The sequence below is a fragment of the Haliaeetus albicilla genome, chromosome 7 (assembly GCF_947461875.1).
Source record: "Haliaeetus albicilla chromosome 7, bHalAlb1.1, whole genome shotgun sequence".
In the NCBI taxonomy this organism is placed as follows: domain Eukaryota; kingdom Metazoa; phylum Chordata; class Aves; order Accipitriformes; family Accipitridae; genus Haliaeetus; species Haliaeetus albicilla.
The window spans coordinates 42,920,725-42,939,761 of NC_091489.1; the positions used below are offsets into that span (position 1 = coordinate 42,920,725).

At 46.9% G+C, this 19,037-nt stretch overlaps 1 protein-coding gene across 1 annotated transcript; it reads right to left on the reverse strand.

Annotated features, from left to right (window-relative positions):
- Positions 1 to 6,565: 6,565 nt before the first annotated feature.
- On the reverse strand, positions 6,566 to 8,831 carry BSX (brain specific homeobox). The gene is made up of 3 exons (XM_069786199.1): positions 8,274 to 8,831; positions 7,096 to 7,292; positions 6,566 to 6,879 (listed from the first exon to the last, which is right to left on the reverse strand). Exons 1-3 carry the CDS (start codon positions 8,536 to 8,538, stop codon positions 6,634 to 6,636), a joined length of 708 nt encoding a protein of 235 aa, XP_069642300.1. The 5' UTR covers positions 8,539 to 8,831; the 3' UTR covers positions 6,566 to 6,633.
- Positions 8,832 to 19,037: the final 10,206 nt, after the last annotated feature.

Here is a 19,037-nt window from a genome sequence, read left to right on the forward strand (position 1 = left end):
GATTGAGTTGAAGTAGGCAACAGTCCCCTGAAAATGAGCTGATGGCCTTATTATTTGGCTGACATGCAGATGCGTCCATGTGGTGCAAAATGCTTAATGTCTTAATTGATCACCTTCCTCCCTATCTGTTATCCTACTACCTTTTCGAGCTCCCATAAATTAGGGTGATCATTCTGGGTGGGTGGTGTGTTTCGTTTGGGTTTTTTTTTTACTAAAACAATGAACTTTTAGGAAACATTTAAATACTAAACCCATGCTAAACTAGAAGCCATGTATGCTTACCTGATGCTGCATCTGGGGGGGGAGGGGGATAGATTTTTTTTAAAAACACTGATCGTGATCATCTCACAAACCATTTGGAAAGGACTGGTTTTTTCATTTTCTTCTTCCAGAAAAAGACATTATTTGCAGCATATGTGGAAAGAAAATCTTTTGATCTACCTCAATACTAATGCAAATTTTTCCTGCACCTAACAGGGTGGCATAAAAAGGGACTATGCAAGTAAATGATGAGCATCCATCTGCTTAAAAGCAAAGGCCAAAACTTAATGTCTTTCAAATTATGAAGGCAAGGAATTTAAATAAGAAATAGGTCTTGGATTTTGCATTAAGTATGCAGGGAGAGATTGAGCTGGAGTAGAACCTGCCTGCCATAGTCCCATGGTTCCAGCACAGCTATCACAGAGCACAGTGTTACTCATCCAAGGGCACAGGCTGCCTTCACAGGGGCAGAAATGTGTTTGTGTACACCACCCAATAGAACTTCTCAGCATTTACTTGGAGGGCCCTTTCTAGTGCCACCATTTCTTCATATTTTAGATTCAGGAAGTGTAGAAGCTGAGACCACCTTCAGTGGTCAAAGACCTGGAGTCAGTTCTGCTTAGGAGCAATGCTGCTGCAATAACATCACCATCACATTTCTTTCGAAGATAACTGAAGTCACCACCATCTCACAAAAGGTATGAACAGCTGGCTTATCGGCTGCTGACTCTGACAAAACATACTGGTTTATCAGTTAAAAACATTAAATAAGCAGAGCCTAAAAGCCATGTTCCGTCATTACATCTCTAAAGACAAACTGTCAGAGATGAGGATTGTAAACCAGATGAGGTTATGTCTTAACTCCTGTAGTCTCTGAAGACTTCAAATAGGCATGGACAAGCTATAATGTCCAAACAGCCCACAAGCCAAGCATTTGATCATTATCATCTCCGGTTAGGGATCAGTTCTACAGTAAATTATAATAGCATGAAGAATATGCCTTTTTTTTTTTTTTTTCCTTGCATGTTGCCCAAACCTAAGTGCTCTCTGCGTGAGAATAAGCAGGCATGTGAAGAAAGGACCAACTCTGGTGACTGCCTGTGTGGTGTGAGAAAGAGCTGTAGATGCACAAAATCGCAGTGATAGGTAAAGGCAGTGAATCTCCACTGGTGACAGCTGCAAGGGTGAGTTAAAGCAGCCTGCCTTACAGAAGAGCCTGCTTTGAACAGAAGTGATACTGAGCCAAAAACCTGGATGGAGCAGATGCTAAAGAAGCATCCAGCAGCTCAGCAAGAGCTTTGCATAATCATTGAGCGCAGAGTGTGCAGCTGCAGGTAATACCACAGGGCTAGTTTCCTGTGTGTCGTAGGAGCACTTAAGGGTTTGTTCCAGCAGTCAGACCAAAGCCAACAAGATACACAACACTGGAGACTATTGAGTCTTTACTTTAGGAAAGGAAGTTGAGTGGTCTCAGCTATAGCTGAACAAAGCGAGTCACAAAATTTGGTCAGCTTGCCTTTGCTCCTGGCATTTCAGAAACCTGTATCATAGAGTTACCTCATTATCGTGAGTTAAAACCAACTTCTTCCTTGAAAGACTATCTGTACCGTAACAGGTAGAAAAGGCACTGCAGTCCGCTGTGGGATCACCTTCACTAAAGCATACGCTTTACACCCACCTGCCTTTATCACCAAGTGCAATGTATTGCTACCACTGCATGAGTACTATGTCAGTAACTGTAGCCACCCCAAGGCACTTCTAGCAATGGAGCTAGAAGTGTTTCATCTAAGCTTATTATGCTATAGAAACAAGATAATTCCAAGGCAGAAATAAGCCGCTTTTTAAGCCAAGTAAGACCATCCAAACAGGGGTTTGCAGTTAATTAGGGTGATGCTGTTTGGTACAGTGACTAGAAGAGAGGAAGAAGAAAGTCATCAGCTCAGGAGGCTACAACACTCAGGAGTTCGCAGTGCTGTAGTCAAGCCTCCTCTCTATGTTCACCTGCCCCTCCTCGGCTCCTCAGTGTGGTCCACGCCTGCAGAAATTTCACTTCAGAAAACCAATGGAAAAAATCGCACTAAGTCCATCAGCCAGCAGAGAGAAACAGTGAGCGGAAGTTGTAGAAAGAATTTTGCATAGTGCACGCAATGCCTGGATCACTTGCTGGGCCTGGCCATAGGTTATTTATGCCTTTGCCAAGCGACAGCCCATGGTACTTTCAGGGTCAACACTACACATGTGTTTAATAGCAAGACTTTGCGAATGATTCGCTCTATAACTGCCCATACAGCCTGCATATCTGATCTGCTTTTACATAGCTCTAGCCATAGAGGGAAAAAACTTGGGTTGGAACTGCTTTCCAGTCCAATGAAAGGTAAAAATGTTAAGGGCAGCAGACAGGAAAAGGCTCAAAATCAAAACAGAAAGCAAAGGCTGATGAAAGGATTTTATAGACCTTTTTTTTTCAATTTTCTTTAATGAAAACAACAATAAACATTAACCACTTAGGTGCTAAAATAAATTAACAGGAATCAATTTCATTTAAAAAAAAACCTCACAGAAGGATTTTAATGAAAATCAATACTTCAGTGGATTTCTTGAAAAATAAGAAATCCACCAAGATTTCCTATTTCCAGCAATTATTTCCTGCAAGCCATTTCCACCCCAGCATTTCCCAAACAAACATGTAATTATTTAGAAGGAAAAAAAAAAAAAAAAAAGAGTGCACCAGCTCTAAACAATATCTCCCCTACTCCTCAAGCTTCTTAGGGAGAGCAGCAAAGGGAGAGGCAGGAAAAAGCCAGCAGTTGTCACCGAATAAGTCAGGACCCGTGAATAAAAACTCTTTTTATTTATTTTAAGAGAAAAATCTCTGAAATAAACAAACAAAATGCCTCCCCAGCCCTTCCTTCTTCCCAGGACCCTCTCTACTCTCCAAACACACGATAACCTCTTCCCAAAAGCTTACCCAGACTGTCTAGAAACGACAGCCTCCTGCCACCGCCCCCACAGGCATTGCTTCCCAGCCTGGACGGAGCTGGCTGGTAGGAAAGGGGATGTCTCAGGTAGTGACTATTTCCTTCTTCTGTCTCAGTCTCAGGGGTTTTTGCCCTCATTTGCACCGAACTTTCTGGGATAAGCCGCCTGTTCCCAAAGCCTTCTCCTGTTACCTGCAAGGCTCAGCACATACCACTGCAGTGTCCGAACCGGGATGGGGACTTCCCTGGGGTTGGGTGGTTCACAGTCTGCCTGTATTTGTCACTGAGGTTGCTAGTGATCAGTGGCTTTGGTTCTAAACATGATTGTCATTTTAAACGTTAGCCAAGGTGCCTAGAACCGTAGAGAGGTGAAGGTAAGTGGGTGTTTGTGGATTTGGTTTTACTGGTCACCATAAATACTTTGTGAAGAAGAAAGTTCCTGTAGCGGCAGGGGAGAGGCAGCAGAGACTTGAGAGTTATTTGACTCATATTCTGACCCTTCCTCATAGACCTGGCATGTCCTAAGTGTGATAATGCTGGTGGCAGAAAGGGCTCTTTGTCACACCTCTGTGCCCCAGAGAAACTGTGGCACCTTGCTGCTAAAGGGGCCCCATGAACGTGGCCCTGCCCAGGGGACCGAGGTGAGGACACCTGTGGGTTTTGGCTGCCCCCACCTTACTTGCCATCACTTGCAGCGCTGTCTGGGTTACGACACAGTAAAAGTCCTGTGCGGCAGAGCCTGTTCCTTGGACATACTCCCAGTGCCTGCACCTGAATCCCAGGCCCTGCTACTGCAAGATGAGCACTAATTTTGGGAGTGTTCGGTGCAGCGGGAACGTACTTGGCTACCCAGCATCTGATCACAGTCCCTGATCTGTGTTAGGAGGGCAGAGCCTGGCAGTGCCCACTGGCTGACACCACCGTTTTCTTAGCATCCACTGGATGCCTTGCAAGAGAGCAGTGTAAATGCACAGAGGGGGGAAAAATTGCTTTTGCATGCCCGTGCCCAAAAGCTTCCATCACTTGTGCATCACATCTTCTACTTTTACTTTCTCCTGCCTTTTTCCTTTGTGTTCTTTCCAGCTCAGAGTGTTTTTGCACACCTTTGTCTTTAGCAATAATAATGAGAGAACAAACAATTCTTTGCACAAGTAAAAGCAATCACACACAAATGTAAAGAAACAAGGTTTTTAATATCCCTCTTCATTCAGGTGCAATTTTTTCTAACGGTTACATGTTCTCTCTCACTAAACTAAAGGCATTTCTCTTGTGTTTCTCTAAATACTTTGCTGCCCAATCCTGTTACCAAAGGCAAGTGACTGGTGTGAAGTCACTGACCCCCACAGCAGAGCCCGACTGGCCAGGCCAGCTCAGAGATGGGTGTCTGTACCGTACCGCACGGTGCTCTGCACAGTGCCCAGCCCCGGGAACAGCAGTGGTAGACACAGTCAGAAAAAAATTATCATATAAATATCACAGTAAAGCTTCTCTTTTATATCACTTTTAATAGTTCCCAACGAAACGCGCACTCGGGGAGGCTGACAATCAGCACAGAGCAAAACGAACAAAATACTTGGTGGGCGACTGAGTACGGATGCAAACGAATGACGGCATCGAACCGAAAGGTTTTCGAGACGGTTTCCATCACCTCCCTGCCTACGGCCAGGTAGGTGCTGAAAGAAGGGAAGAGCCGCGGAGCTGGGAGCAGCGTTGCCAGCCAGCAACGTGGCAATGTGAAATAACCTGCTGTACCCGGCGCTTGGCTCGCCGCAGTGTTTCAAATCACACCAAGGCTTGAGGAGGAAATCGGTTGGGTTTACCTTCTGAATTATAATTTTTAGGGAGGTGGGTGACATTTTAGCAAAATTTGTTGATGCAAATGATTGTCCTGGGAGTGTTTATAAACACTATGTAAAAGACAACTAGCCATTTTCTGGACAGGTGGTTGGTATTGGGTATTTCCCCCCCTCCTCAATGTGTGATCTTTATTATTTTACGTGTAAAAAACATAGAGGGAAACCCACGAAAAGGAAGCAAACATACACATTTCAATCGCCTATATTTTATGTATTAAACAGGGACATATTTTCCCTCACAAAACCACATGTCCCGTAATCCGACATGCCCTGAAAGTGCTAATGACACCAGACAACCAAATTAACTTCCCATTAACCAAAAAAAAAAAAAAAAATTTAAGAAAAAAGAATTTAAAAAACCTAACAAGACACCGACCTGCAGACAACATCTGAGCAAGCACAGCCTCTCCTCCAGGTTTTTACTGAGGAAAGCCCCAGCCCTCCCCTGGAGATGTGGAGGCTTTGCTGCGCTTCCCAGCCAGCAGTTCACCCCAGAGAAAAAAAAAAAAAAATTAAATAAAGCAAATTTTAAAAAATCTTAATTTACCTGGAAATTAAAACCATTTCCCTGGCAGGAAGATAAAGGCAAAGCGAGCATGAACAGTGACTGCTCTATCTGACTGCAACACGGAGCTCAGGCGTTGGGGCAGATGCAGGTGGGGGGGGGGGGGCCGGGGGGAACAGGAACCAAACGTGGGACCAGCTCTGGGGCTCTTTGAGAGGAGAAGAAAAGTATCCGGAAGGTGATTCACACCTGGAAGCCGTGAAGGAATCAGGCTGCCCACCTCCAAGCTGTAGAAAATCTCCTTTGCTCGCTGGGATTGCGTTCGCTCTGAGCAGCCCTGGCTGGATCGAATTATTCGTGATGCGCCCCCCCCCCCCTTCCTTTTCCCATATCGGAATTAAATAAACGGTAATTTTGGTCTTACCTCTTTCTTTGGAGGGCGTTTCTACGATTCTTTTTGAGTCTAGCCCATGTCCTGGAAGCTTTGCCCGGGATCAAACCCCACCGACCGCACTAGGGAGGGAGAGGGCGAGCACCAGCCCAGCTCGCCGGTGCATTTTTTTTTTTGGGAGGGGGTGAGGCATGCCCTTGCCTGCCGCCCTCCGCAACCGCAACGTGCTGGCACCGGGTATACATTTAATTTAAAACCGAGGCAAGTTCGCGGAACGGAGAAAAGTCCGATATTTCGAAGGGGAAGGGGAAACCTAAAGGCAACTCGCCTGGTTTTGCTCTCCCTTAGCAGATTTGCAGGTAAAGCTCAGGCGTGGGGGGCTGGGGGGGGAGTGGGGGGAGAAGCCGGCGGTACCGCGGGGTCCTCTCCGGGGCAGCGCTGCCTTCGCCCCGGGCCCACCAGCCCGCCGGGGAGGGGGGTCCCCCCGGCATCAACACCTCCTTCGAAAAACGTGACACCCCCCCCGCCTTCCCCCCGGGCTCCGGCATTAAGGCTGGGGAGGTAGGGACGACTTGGGGGGCCGGGGCTGGAGGCAAAGCCGCCCCGGAGAGGCAGGTGAGCCCGGCTCGGGCCCCGGTGCTCCTAAAGGCGGTGGGGGCCGGCGCAGAGGTCCCCCTCCTCCAGGACATCCACCTCGTCCTCGGGGTCCGGGAGTAGGAAGGGGCCGGGGGGGCCCTTGCGGGGCTCGGCGCCGGCCGCCTCGGGGAGCTCGGGTTCGGGGGAGCTCTGCTCCCGGTTCTCTTCGCCGGTCGGGTGCTTGGGGTCGTCCTGGGTTTTCCGCAGCTGCTTTTTGTGCTTCATCCGTCGGTTCTGGAACCAGGTTTTTACCTGGGGAGAGCAGGAGGGAGGGGGAAAAAAACCAACCAAACAAACAAAAAAACCCCAAACGAACAAACAAACAACCAAAAAAACCCCAAAACCACACACACACACACAAAAAAAAAAGAATAAAAATTAAAAAGCGAAGCTGGGGATGCTGCTTGGGCTACAAAGATGCCAGCCCCCTTCCCGGCGGGGTGGTGCGGGTCCCCGCCGCCCCGGTACCTGGGTCTCGGAGAGGCTGAGGGCCGTGGCCAGCTCCACCCGCTCGGGTGTGGAGAGGTAGCGTTGGATCTCAAACCTCTTCTCCAAGCCGGAGAGCTGGGAGTCGGAGAAAACGGTGCGGGCTTTGCGGCGGCGGCAATGCTTCCCGGGCAGCTCGGCGTGAGCGTGGTGCTGGAACAGGGCTGGCACCGGCACTCCTGGGGGGGGAGGACACACACGGAGGAGACCCGGGCTGCGGGCGGGCAGGGAGCCGGAGCTGCCCGGGGGGGTTCTGCCCTCTGCGGCCCCCAGGTTGGGCTGCAGCGGCTCGGAGGTGGGCTCTCCCCCTGGCTCTTTTTTTTTTTTTTTCGTTTATTTCGTTTTTGAGGTTGTTTTATTGGTTTGGTTTGGGGGGGGGGGTCTTGTTGCTCTGAAAACACGGGGCTTTGCAAAGCGTTTTCGCCTCTGCTGAACCCGCCCCAGCAAGGCAAAGGCAGCCCGGGCAGCGCTCGCAGCCTTCCCACCACCCTCCCGGCAATTAAACCGCAACGAAATGGACACGGAAAAGAAACCGGGGAGCCCTGGAAAAGGCTGGGAGGAGCGGGCAGGTGGAGAGAGGTCTTCCACGGCCCCCTCGCCCCCCCCCGGTGCACAACTCGGGCTGTCCGGTGAGAAACTTTGGAGGAGGTTTTTTTTTCTTTCCAGAGCAAAAAAAGGGCCCGGGAAGGGCTGAGCGCGGATCCCTGCGGTGGCAGAGCCCCAGGGTCCGGCCGGGTGAGGGGACCCTGTCCCAGCCCCGGCAAGAGGAGCCGGCACAGCCCCAGCGGTGCTGCTGGAGGTGGGAAAACGAAGCCCGGTCACCGTCTGGAGGGACAAGGCAAGGAAAAAAAAGAGATGTTATCGGTCCAAAACTAAAAGTAATTAAAAAAAAAAATTAAAGGCAAAGAGAGGGAGAGGGAAACCCTCAAGCTCTCGGGCAACCGAGTGAATGACAAGCTGGAGGGCGGCGGGTTCCTTCCCCCAAAACGAAGCCGGCGCTGCCCGAAGCCGGGGCCGGGCCGGGGGCTGAGGCCGGCGGGGGTCGGGCAGCCGGGGCTGCTTGGCTTTTGTGTCCGTCCCCCCGCCGTGTCCCCACTTCGAAGCCAAGCCGGTCACAAACTCGGCAGGTTCCTCCTGCGAAAGGGGCTGCGCTTACTTACCCGAAGTGGTGAGGAAGTAAGGGTGGTGGTGATGCTCCGGCTTGTGCAGGGCAGGGTGCGGGTGAGGTGCCAGGAGGGTCGGGGTGGGCATCAGGGGGTACCCATAGTCCAAGAGGGGGACGCGGGAGGCCAAAGAGCCGGGGAAGTGCTCGGGGGGCACCTCCCGCAAGGGTTTGGGCTTGTGCAGCAGAATATCCTCGATGAAGAAGGAGGTGGGCCTGGGCGCGGAGACGGGGTGCACGGGTGAGGTGAAGTTGAGGTTCATTTCGGGTGTCCCCCACCCCCCACCCCCACCCCGGGGGCAGCGGGGAAGGGAGCGAGCCGGCCTGAGCGCTGGCTGCCGGAGGAGAGAAGGGCGGCCGGCTGCACCTCCCGGGGCCGAAGACAAGAAATAAAAATAACAATAAGAAACAAATAACAACTGGAAAAAAAAAATCCGGAGCAAAAATAAATAATAAAAATTAAAAAAAAAAAATACAAACAAACCCCACACCACTATCCCCCCAGCCAGAAATAAACTGCAAGAGCCAGGGGATGCGAGACGGGTGGGTTTGGGCTGCGCGGGGAGCTGCGCGCCTTTGAGGCGCGGTGGGAAGGGGGTTCTCCAGCGAGCCAATAGCGATCGGGAGGGCGGGGGGGTTTGGGGGGGGGGGGGGACGGGCCCGCCGGGCCACCCAAACCTCCGCCGCGGGGCGGAGGGGGCGCGGAGCCGCGGACCCCCCCCCGCGCAGCGCGGGCGCACCTCAGCCCCGGTCCCGGCGGTGGGGTTGGGCGTTTTCCCAAATATGAGTATTCCCCCCACCCCCCCCCTTTTTTTTTTTAAGCAAAAACTTGGGGGGGGGGGGATTATTAGCGCTTTCCCGACCTGTCCCACGCTCCGCTCCTAACTTATCCCCCCGCAGGCAGCTTGTGCCTTTCCTCTCAGGTTATTACCCCGTTGGGGTTTTGTTCCCATTCGTTCCCCGCTCAGCGTTGTGCTAACACTTTTTTGTGTGTGTGTGTGTCTTTCCTCTGTTTGTCTTTTTTTTTTTTTTCCTAATCTGTAACATTCATTTCCCCGGAGTCAATTTGCTGAAATGGGGGTGATATACCGCATCATAGCCGAGATAATTTCGGTTCGCATCTCAGAAAATTGCTCTAATTATTGATGTTAAACTCAGGGAAATTAAAAGAAGGCACTTCTCCTTCATCTCCTGATTTTAAGCTCTAATTTGTTGAAATCGAGTTGTCATCACAATTCCAATCACTACCGTTAATAGTAAAAGTGTTCTAATAGAGCCAGAATTCGCGCAACCCATGCTATTAGATAATTAAGAAAGATGTTAGAAAGGCAAGTGCTAATCCTTGGGCACACGGACAGCATTTCCATCTGATCCAGCAGGTAGAACAAATTAATTACCAGAATCAATTAGTCCTAAAAGTACAGTTCTCAGGGAAGTGTAAGCCATGTCTTCCATATGGATGAGCTGGTAAATGGTAAATAGAGGAGGAAAAACCTTTAAAAGAATAGAAACGGCAATCGTCCGGTTTTAATGAGCCTGGAACTCGGAGCGCCCGAGTTTTCCAGCGGTGCCGTCTATTCTACACATGTAGTGCCCAGGAGCGGGCAGGCACCCCTGCGCTCATCCTGGACGCAAGGGACATAACTATCTATCTATATACACACATATACATCCGTGCCCGCACAGTATGGATGCGGGTGCACTGCTGCACCGAGGCAGGAGCGCTTCGGGAGGGGCAGGGCTGCCGGCAAAACCGCCCTCTTTTTCTCCAGGGAAAAGAAAGAAAGAAAGAAAAGAAAAAAAAAAAAAGAAAAGAAAAAAAAATCTGTTGCAGCGTCCCCTCCTGAAACGCCCATCTCGGCATCAGCCCGGGATTTTGGCCGGGGGTTTAAAAAATACAACGGGCTAACAACTTTCTCCGAGGAGCAAATGAGTAAGCAAATGAATTAACAGTGATGAAACAGGTCTAATGCCCAACTTGTTAATGGAGGGAGCGCAGCCAGGGGGGTGTAAGCCGCTTGACTGGCCATTTCATCAGCTGCGATTGTTTCTCCGGGAGGGCTGGGGCTTTGCTCAGCAGTGGGGTGTATATACATATATTTAAAGCAGATCTGACAGATTAAAGATGTGTTACTTCAGCCAGATTGGGTCACAGCTTTAGGACTCAGGCAAGAGTTTGCTTGCCTGACAGCCACATCGAGAGGGGCTGCTCTTCAGAGTCCCTCTTATTTAGGGTACAGCTGCGGAGGGGGGAATGGGGCCGCTGGCTTGGCGTTACCTTGCAGCAACAGCAGCAAAACCCGGCCCCGAAGCGGGCAGTGGCACTTCAGGCGCCGCAGCCTCTCCCTGGTGTTAATTCAAGGGCAAGAAGCAGAGGTGATATCCCCCCGTCTGGGGAGAAGTCCCCTGAAGGGAAGGTAACCCCCAGGAAGGGGAGACCTCTGCACTGCAGTTCTCACACCCAGGGATTTTTTTAAATTTAACATTTCATGGCTTTTTGCTGCAGGTATCCAGTGCCAGGTGCTTCCCGCTGTCGGCAGGGTGGCCTCTTTGCCCTACAAGCCTCTTACATATTTTTCCCCTTTTGGCCCTCTTCTGCAGGTCCCCAGGGTGATGGGGACCCAGCAGTATGGATCTCACCCTGGCACCCCCAAACACTCCCAGCCCCAGCTGCACCCTCAGCCCTCCCCAAGGACCAGCCCCTGGATCACACATTAGCCCTTTTTTCTGGCTGGCCAGACCCACGTTCACAAGCAAGGTAGGGAGGAGCAGCAAGTCTGGCTGTTTTACTCACTGTGTGTTTCCCTTCCTGTGGCGGGGGACCAGAATTGCCCCTCAATGCTGCGCTCTTGCATCCTCCCCCAAACACCTCGCAGGACGGCGTAATGTCTCAGCCTGGAACCTGAAACGATTTAGACCTCCTCCAGAGGCACCCAGGTAGCCACACTACTGGGGAGTTCGTTTGTTGTTTCTTCAATAAAATAAAACAATTTCTACAGGCTCAAAGAGCTTTATAAACTTTGCTGGTAGCAATGCACGCATATCCCCCCCATATATGTATACACACACACAGAGCCCTTTCGTGATTTAATAACATACATAATACACATGTGCTTTGCTTACATAAACACCAGTTGTCATTACTTGCACACTTCAGATCATTTGAAGGTATTATGGGGAAATTTCACCCAGGAAAACAGAAATTTATTAGACTTAAAACCTAGGGAGTCATTTAAAGGGTCAGTGCAGCTACACTGATGTTAGTAGCTTTATTTCAGTGTGTTGCATTAGGGATAAATTTGGTGCGGTTTAAAAATACATGCACTTACCTTCCCGCAGCTCTTGAAGAGGTAAGGTATCTTGGGAGCCCAGCCTTTTCATGCCTTTCAGGATAAATCCACTTCAAAAAGGAAGGGTTAAATTAAAAACAGACAGCCTTGATATGATCAAAATGGGAGCCTGGCTGCAGGAAAGAGGTCTGAAGAGCTTCGTTTGAGTAGCCACACTCGTAACATAGAGAGAGGTCTTTTGAACACAAAGCATGGCTTAATGGAGAATGTTCCATGCATGATGCTTCAGGCAAAACCGTTCCCCACCCCGAAGGAGCGGGGTGCCTCTGCCCAGAGGCTCACTGGGTGCTGCTGGTGAGAGGGAATAACACTCCTGTCTTTCACTGTAGCTTCTTTGCCCATCTACATTCCATCTGCCTTTGCCTACATCTACCCTTTCTCTGCAGGTCTCTGAAACCCATCTCGCCTGGTGCCCAACCCTGCCTCCTACCACTCTGCAAACTCGTCATAGAAAATCATGACTCCCAGGAGCCCAGTGATACCGTGTTCATGACAAGAGAGATTTTTTTAATTCATCTTAATTGATGTGACATAAGAGTGCAGTTAAAGGCAGTGGTGGGAAGCCCCTTCAGTACTACTTTAGGTCTGCACTAGGGGTTTTTACTGGCATTTCAGCATGGCCAGAGATAATATTTTAGCGTTGTCAACCCTCTAGTATGCCTTGACACCAGCTCAAGTTTGAGGAGGGCTCAGTGGATGGGCTTTGAGGTTAAGCTCTGCCTAAGACAACGGCCTGGCAGGTTGTCTCAGGATGGATAATGCAAACGACAGGGCTGGGAGAGGTTGGGAGGGGAAAGAAAGTGTCAGAGAAGAGTTTACCTCCTAACCCGATGGCAGCACCAGGAGAAGATCCAGCCAAGTCTTCCAAGGCTCATAACTCTGCCACCCCTTGGTTTTCACCACCTTGAAAATATGTCGTCCTGCAGCCCACAGACTGGCACTCTCCTTCACTTGTAGCTGAGACGAAGAGAAGACAGAATGAGAAATAGACAAGTAATCAGCCTGTTGATTTTATTCCAAGACAATGAACGCTCAGGTTAAAAGCTGGGTCTGTGTTATTCTGACAGAATCCCTGAATCTACCCACAAACATCACGGTAATTTCGGGGCTACAGGTTCTAGGTAAAAAAGCATGGAGGAGGATGGAGGAACACTTCTGGCGAGGGAGCTGCATTAAGAAGTGATTGAGACAGGAAGGTACTTTTGAGGCTTGTATCACTGCCGATAATGGCAAGAATTTGGGGGATAAAAAGAGATAAGGCATCAATGACAGGCAAAATAAAATTTAGAGAGTAAAAGCTTAAACTGTAGCTTCCTCACACTGCTCACCCAAACCCAACTGTCCATGCATGGGCTCAGGGGTTTCATTCCGAAATCCAGAATTTTATCTCTGTACTGAAAATTTGCCTCATTAGCTGATATTCCTGAGCATTTTCTGAAGGCAGCGTACTTACAAAAAGAGAATGGAAGTATTAACATCGACAGGTCTGGTCTAAACACTTTCCCTAAAATAGTGACTCTTATTAACTAAGACCTAGGATCTTTTTAATTATCTAATATTTGTCCTCAACTGTTCCAAAACACAGTAAGATTATTCCTTCTTTCTTTCTTTCTTTTTTTTTTTTTTTTTGGAATGAGTCAGAAATTGGGAGGGAGGCTTAGAAGTTTCCCTGGGACCTGCTTTCAATTAGTCTTCTCTTCATTTGGTTACATATCAATTCCTGCTCCTCATGTGACCAACCCATGGGCATTGCTTACTCCCTCGAGGCGAAGGTGATTATTTCACCCAAGACCATCTGTACTTTGGGATCTCGGCTAATCCTTTGCTCTCAAAAAATCCATTCTTGCTGCCGCAGTCACTGCTTTGCTGTTGCCTTTAGCACATTAATGCTTATTTGTTTTCTTCCATTCCAGCTGTGTAACAATCATCTGCACAACTCAACGTTTTGATTCACTTTTTTGTGCCAATGATTCAGAACCTCCTTTGTTTCCCCAATTTCATGATATATGAACCTAGTATATCCTTGCTTTTAACCTTCGGGGCAGGATAATCCTCCTTTTCCCTTTCTTATGCATTCAACCTTTATTTTGCTCCCATTGTTTTCCTACTGTTCTTTGCGTTTTCCTTCTGATTATTTGTCATACTCTTTCTGTAGCTCCAGGTTCCTCATGAAAACCTCATATGCCTTTTCTACTTAGGGGAATGCTTTGAATATGTGATCCCTGAGTCTGATCTCAGGCTGGCATAAGTCAGGAGGAACTTAAATGAAAACCAATGGAGCATATAAATCTAAATGACGCAAATATTTTGATTATTTTCAATTCCACTCTTTACTTTCCAACTTTAAAGTGTCTCATTTCAAAGCCTTAAAAATAAAAAGCACACCAGTGATGCACTTCAAGGCCAGAGGAAGCTATTATGACCACCCATTCTGATCTCTTCAATCATATGAGCCAGTTTCATCCAGTAACTCCTGTATCAAACTGAGAAAAAACATCCAACCTAGGTAGCCTGTGGAATAAGAATAACAGTTTTCTAACTCTTTAAATTGTGTTTGATACATCACAATGTACACCTAGGAAATACATGTTTATACATAAGGTGAATGAGAGGCTTTCTCTTATCTCTAGGTCTCTAGCAAGCCTCTCCATTCTTCTGTATTTATATTTTGACTAGCTCTATTGAAAATCTGTGATTATTTACAAACGCTACCCTAAGCTTTTGTAAATATGGTTCAGCCTTCAGTTAGAAGGTCAGTCTCTACTGGAGAGTAGATTATAGATCACTTCGGACAAGCCTCAACATACTGGCTTAGTTTCTCCTCCTAGTTTAAATACACAAATTGTTACATCATCTTATGCTGAGGCAGAAGATGTACACAAACACCACGTCTTAGATACCTCTCTCACACCACGTGTGGCACATGCAGAGTGATGGCCACAAACTGATGCTGTCTTAGCCGATCATTTTGTTAAAAGGAAAGTAATAATTCTTTACTGAAAGATAATTAAACCTTTTTCTTTCATGTTTGTTCCAAACAGATTGCAAAACTAGTTGGACCTAGTTTACAAAAATGATAACCTTCTTGATGATCGAAGGAAGAGATTGGTTCCATTACTTGGATTAGTCAGAGTTGTCCATGCTGTGGCCTTCAGAATAAAGGGAAAAATGTACTTTACAAAGATCTGAGTAACATGCTTTACTCAAAACATTTTTCTATTATATTGCTTCTTGACTGTTTCAGCTTACTCTGTATCTGTGCACTTTATTTTAAGCACTCCAGAAGTGGATGACGGGTCTGGGGGAAAAAGATAGAATCTAGTCAGCATCTCGCAAATGCATCTTCGAATAATGCTTTAAAACTGGAAATTACAATTTGAAATGGTATTCCATACATTTCCAAGGATGAGGTATTCAAATGGTGATGGATGATGTAATATAATGTTGTCTAATATTAAAAACATTTTCTCACATCTGTCAGTATTATTTTTAAATGGAAATATTAAAATGCTCTAGGTCATCTGAAACAAGTAATGTTGCAGGTGGGTGCCTCATAATAAATTAGTAAGGTAATATTTGCATGATTTTTCCACACTGCAAAAAATAAAGTCAATTTATTTAGTTCCGCAATATTTGATTCAGTCCAGCTATTTCTTGCTCTTTCTGATATTTCATTTTAATGTGATTTCCTGCTAAAAAGAAAAAAAAAAGGCTTGTAGATCCGTCTCCAACTCTCCTCTTTCCCCTTACCATGGTAAGGTTTTAACAGAGCAGCCAGTTTCAGTCAGATTAGATGGACAATTAGCAGTCTCAAACATACACTTTCCCCAAATGTTTCATAAATAAGTGGCTGAACAGAAGGCAGTAACTGCATTATTGCAGCGTGAGTCTGATCTGCGTGGCTGGAGGAACCGCACAGGCTCTCGGTCACCGACCCCTCGCTCCCCCAAAACCCGAATGCCTCTTTTGGGTCTGGTGTAGCAAAAGCAAACGCACCGAAGTTATCTCCCAGGAGGATGCTGCGGGGATCACAACAGTTTCAGCAGCGGATGAGCGAAATACAACTGACTAAAAAGCTGACCGTGGTTTCTAATGTTGAAAGAAATCAGGGATCCTCTTCCAGCCGTTGCCTATTCAGGCAATAAGGCAGTGGTACAGGATTACCTTTAATTATTCATTAAAGTCTATAGGTGGTTCTAGGGGGAATGGTAACTTTCTGACAAACGTAACTGGACTACGGGATCAGTTTTGCATCTTGTATGCACGTTAAAGAATTTTGTATATGGGCTAAACACAGTCTGGATAACAAAAAGACTTATATGTTACAATTGAAGAAAAATCATTACATATGGAGTTTGGTGTTTCTTTTAGAACAGGAGAAGCACGATGGAAAACTGCACAGACTTAGAAACATGCTATGTTTTCTTGCTTATGGGATGCACCAATTTGATTTTTTTTTTTTTTTTGGTCTTGATTAAGCTTACACTCAGCTAGTATTTTAGTAATGAGTTATGGGGTTTCCTAGCTCATAAATATGTTATCTGCTCTTCAAAGCTAATGTTAGAAACGATCAAAGCAGTGTAATCACCAGGTTCACCAATGCAAAGAAAGTATTTGTTCTCTGCCAAAATCTGCTTTTGTTTTCTTTTGACTTTGGGGGGATCAAGACTGGGCATTCAACAGCCTACAGCCGTCTTTGCAAATTAGTTTGCCATTTGTTATTATACATGGAAAATTAAACCTAGAAGTCCAACAGGTCAAGAGCCATAAGCTTGAATGGAGGAAAACAGCAGCACAATTATGGGAAACAACATATCATACAAAACATCCTCAAAGCTAAGGGGGTATTTTAGAATATTATAAGCTTGTGTGCCTTTCTAACAGCATCCCAAAGAAGAGGTGTGTGCGTGCACCCTTGTGTGTCTGCTCATCTGTGCATTTCCATCCAACTGAGATCAGTCCTTGAGTCTCAAAATAAGTACAAAAAGGAGAATTTTCCAGTTTGTATCCTCTAGCAAATGCAATTTCCCTCCCAACACACATTAAATTCATTTAGCCTAGTGCATTTTTAATAGACATTATTCATCTATTACCTTAATGAGCTTGTGGTGAAAGCATATTGCCTCCCAATTTTAACAAAAGCAGTCTAATATTGCTGCAGCTTTTTCCCCTTTTGCCTTCTAAGGCAGCAGCATGGAGGGGGGAAGAAAAAAGCTATAGAGACAGATAAGGGTTTTATTCTGTGTCACAACACTACATTAAGAATAAAACCTTCCACTTAAACACTTAAATGAAAACATCGAGAAACTAATTTACCATTTGTAACCACATGATTTAAGTAGGAGCAGCTTTAATTTTCTTCCCATTTTCCTCATATTCAATGTGAGCCCACATTAGATTTCACTGGCTCAAATCACAACACTTAAAGCCACTTTCATTTTCTTTTTGATTAAATAATTGAAATTCCTGTCACTGCCTGCACTTTACTAGCACACAAATTTTATGTGTAAAGATAAATACTCTTTCTTTCTCCCATCCCTGGCTGTAGGCTTTTTTTTTTTTTTTCCTTTTTCTCAGTTTAATCTTAAAAGCAGGCAAGGTTTAGTTTATTGATGGTTCCATAAAATGGATCAGTACTCCATTCACCTGTTTCATGGAATTATACCGCTCCCATTAAGTGATTGTTTGGAGAAATTATGGAAAGCCATCTTCTCTAATTTAGCTGTCATCATTGTAAGGTTACTGCTATCCAATCCTAAAAGGACAGGAAGCCTAGTTACTTGTGTGCTGTTCCCTCTCCCACACGCACGTCCATTAACGTCTGAAGCCTTGATTTTTATTTAAGTATTTGTTTCAATTAGGGTAACAAGTTTTATTAATGCTCCCTAATAAGTCACTCTGACGAGATTCAAGACACTTTCCATTGCAGCTCGGGGAATGGCCCAGTCAATATGCAGCATCAATTGGCACTGCCTGTGACGAGCAGTGGACGCAAAGGCGGCTTCTAGCTCAAGGGAGAAACACCTGCAAGGCTCACCCACCTTGGCCGCTTCTAGCACATCTTGCAGGGCTGTAGCAAAACCCATTTCCATTTCTTTTCCTTTTCACCTTAAGCTGCGGGAGAGAATTAGCACCCTTTAAAACACATCTCGGATGGACCCTACCTACCAGTAAGCACGCCGGAGAGGCTGGTGGCAGCTTGCTGTCTTCATCCCACCGGGTCTTGGGCCATGAGGGTGGACAGTTGTCACATCCCCAGGGGACAGGGAGGGTGGCGGTGCTCGAGCAAGGCAATTTCATGAATCCCGGGCTTCGTTATCGTTTCTGGCGTAGACTTTGGAGCCAGCACCCCTGCACAAGCTGCTTTGGTCTGGGTCCTCCAAGGGATGGAGGGGTCTAACTCTGATTAACAGGATTTAGATTGGCATACCTTGGCATCTCTGTGCTTCAGTTCCTTATATATGAAGCATACGTATATGTCTCATGGGTGCCCTGTATTTTCCAGCATCAGCCTCACGATTTAACTCAACACTCTTTTATGGCTACTGACTGCAGGAGATTTGACACAAAATAATACGTGTTGCCTGAAGACCACAGCAAAAGACCTACAAAAGACATTTAAGTGAATTTAGAGAGACTCTGGAGCCCCCGTTCCTTCCCCTACCTAAATGACAGAGGCTCGTATAAAGCTCCATGTGTCCCCACTTTGCGGGCCCATGGAAGCAAACAGAGGAGACGGAACACAGCTGGATCCACGCTGGGCCCTGCTGTTTTAATCTGCTTGCCTAAGGCATCAGGTTCCTCTGGTCAGGAGGTATCGCAGGGTCACGAAGGATGCGGGAGAGGAGAGAGGCTATTGCCGCGGTGAGGGATAGGGGATACAGAGATAAATCGATAAGGAACTGGACTTCCATGAACACCCAGCTTCCATAAGAAACACACATTATGTTTCCCAGCAAGAACCATTTTGCCATTGCATTGCTGTGAGTTCTTTCCTAATCTGACACTTTGATTTTTCCTAGGCGATGCTTACAAAGTGTAGAGGCCCTTACAGCATCATGCAGGAGAAGTAGCTACCGGGAGGGGTCATGAGGTGCAGGAAGATTTCTTCCTCTTCTGCAGCAGCACGAATAAGAAGGGCAACGTGTGTTGCCTCTAGAGTGAGCTTTTCACTGATGTGAAATAATACAGAGCATGGACAGACATGGCCTGAAATGGCAACGGGCAATGCAGATGTACCAGTATGACCCAGCCGAGCACAACAGGAGCTCTCAGAGCCACAGCCACCACCAAGGACAAGGGTGTCTCTGCAGAGGTTATAAATGAAGACAGGAATTAGAGTGTGAGTCTAAATCAAGCCGATTATAAATCTGGCAATGATTAGGGTAATAAAACTGGCCACTATTCTGGCC

Excerpts from the sequence above, each read along its gene's own strand:
- BSX (XM_069786199.1), bottom strand. The coding sequence starts at position 8,538 with ATGAACCTCAACTTCACCTCACCCGTGCACCCCGTCTCCGCGCCCAGG. Across the intron at positions 7,293-8,273 it reads TTACTTCCTCACCACTTCGG|GAGTGCCGGTGCCAGCCCTG; the intron begins GTAAGTAAGCGC and ends CTCCCCCCCCAG. Across the intron at positions 6,880-7,095 it reads TCAGCCTCTCCGAGACCCAG|GTAAAAACCTGGTTCCAGAA; the intron begins GTACCGGGGCGG and ends TGCTCTCCCCAG.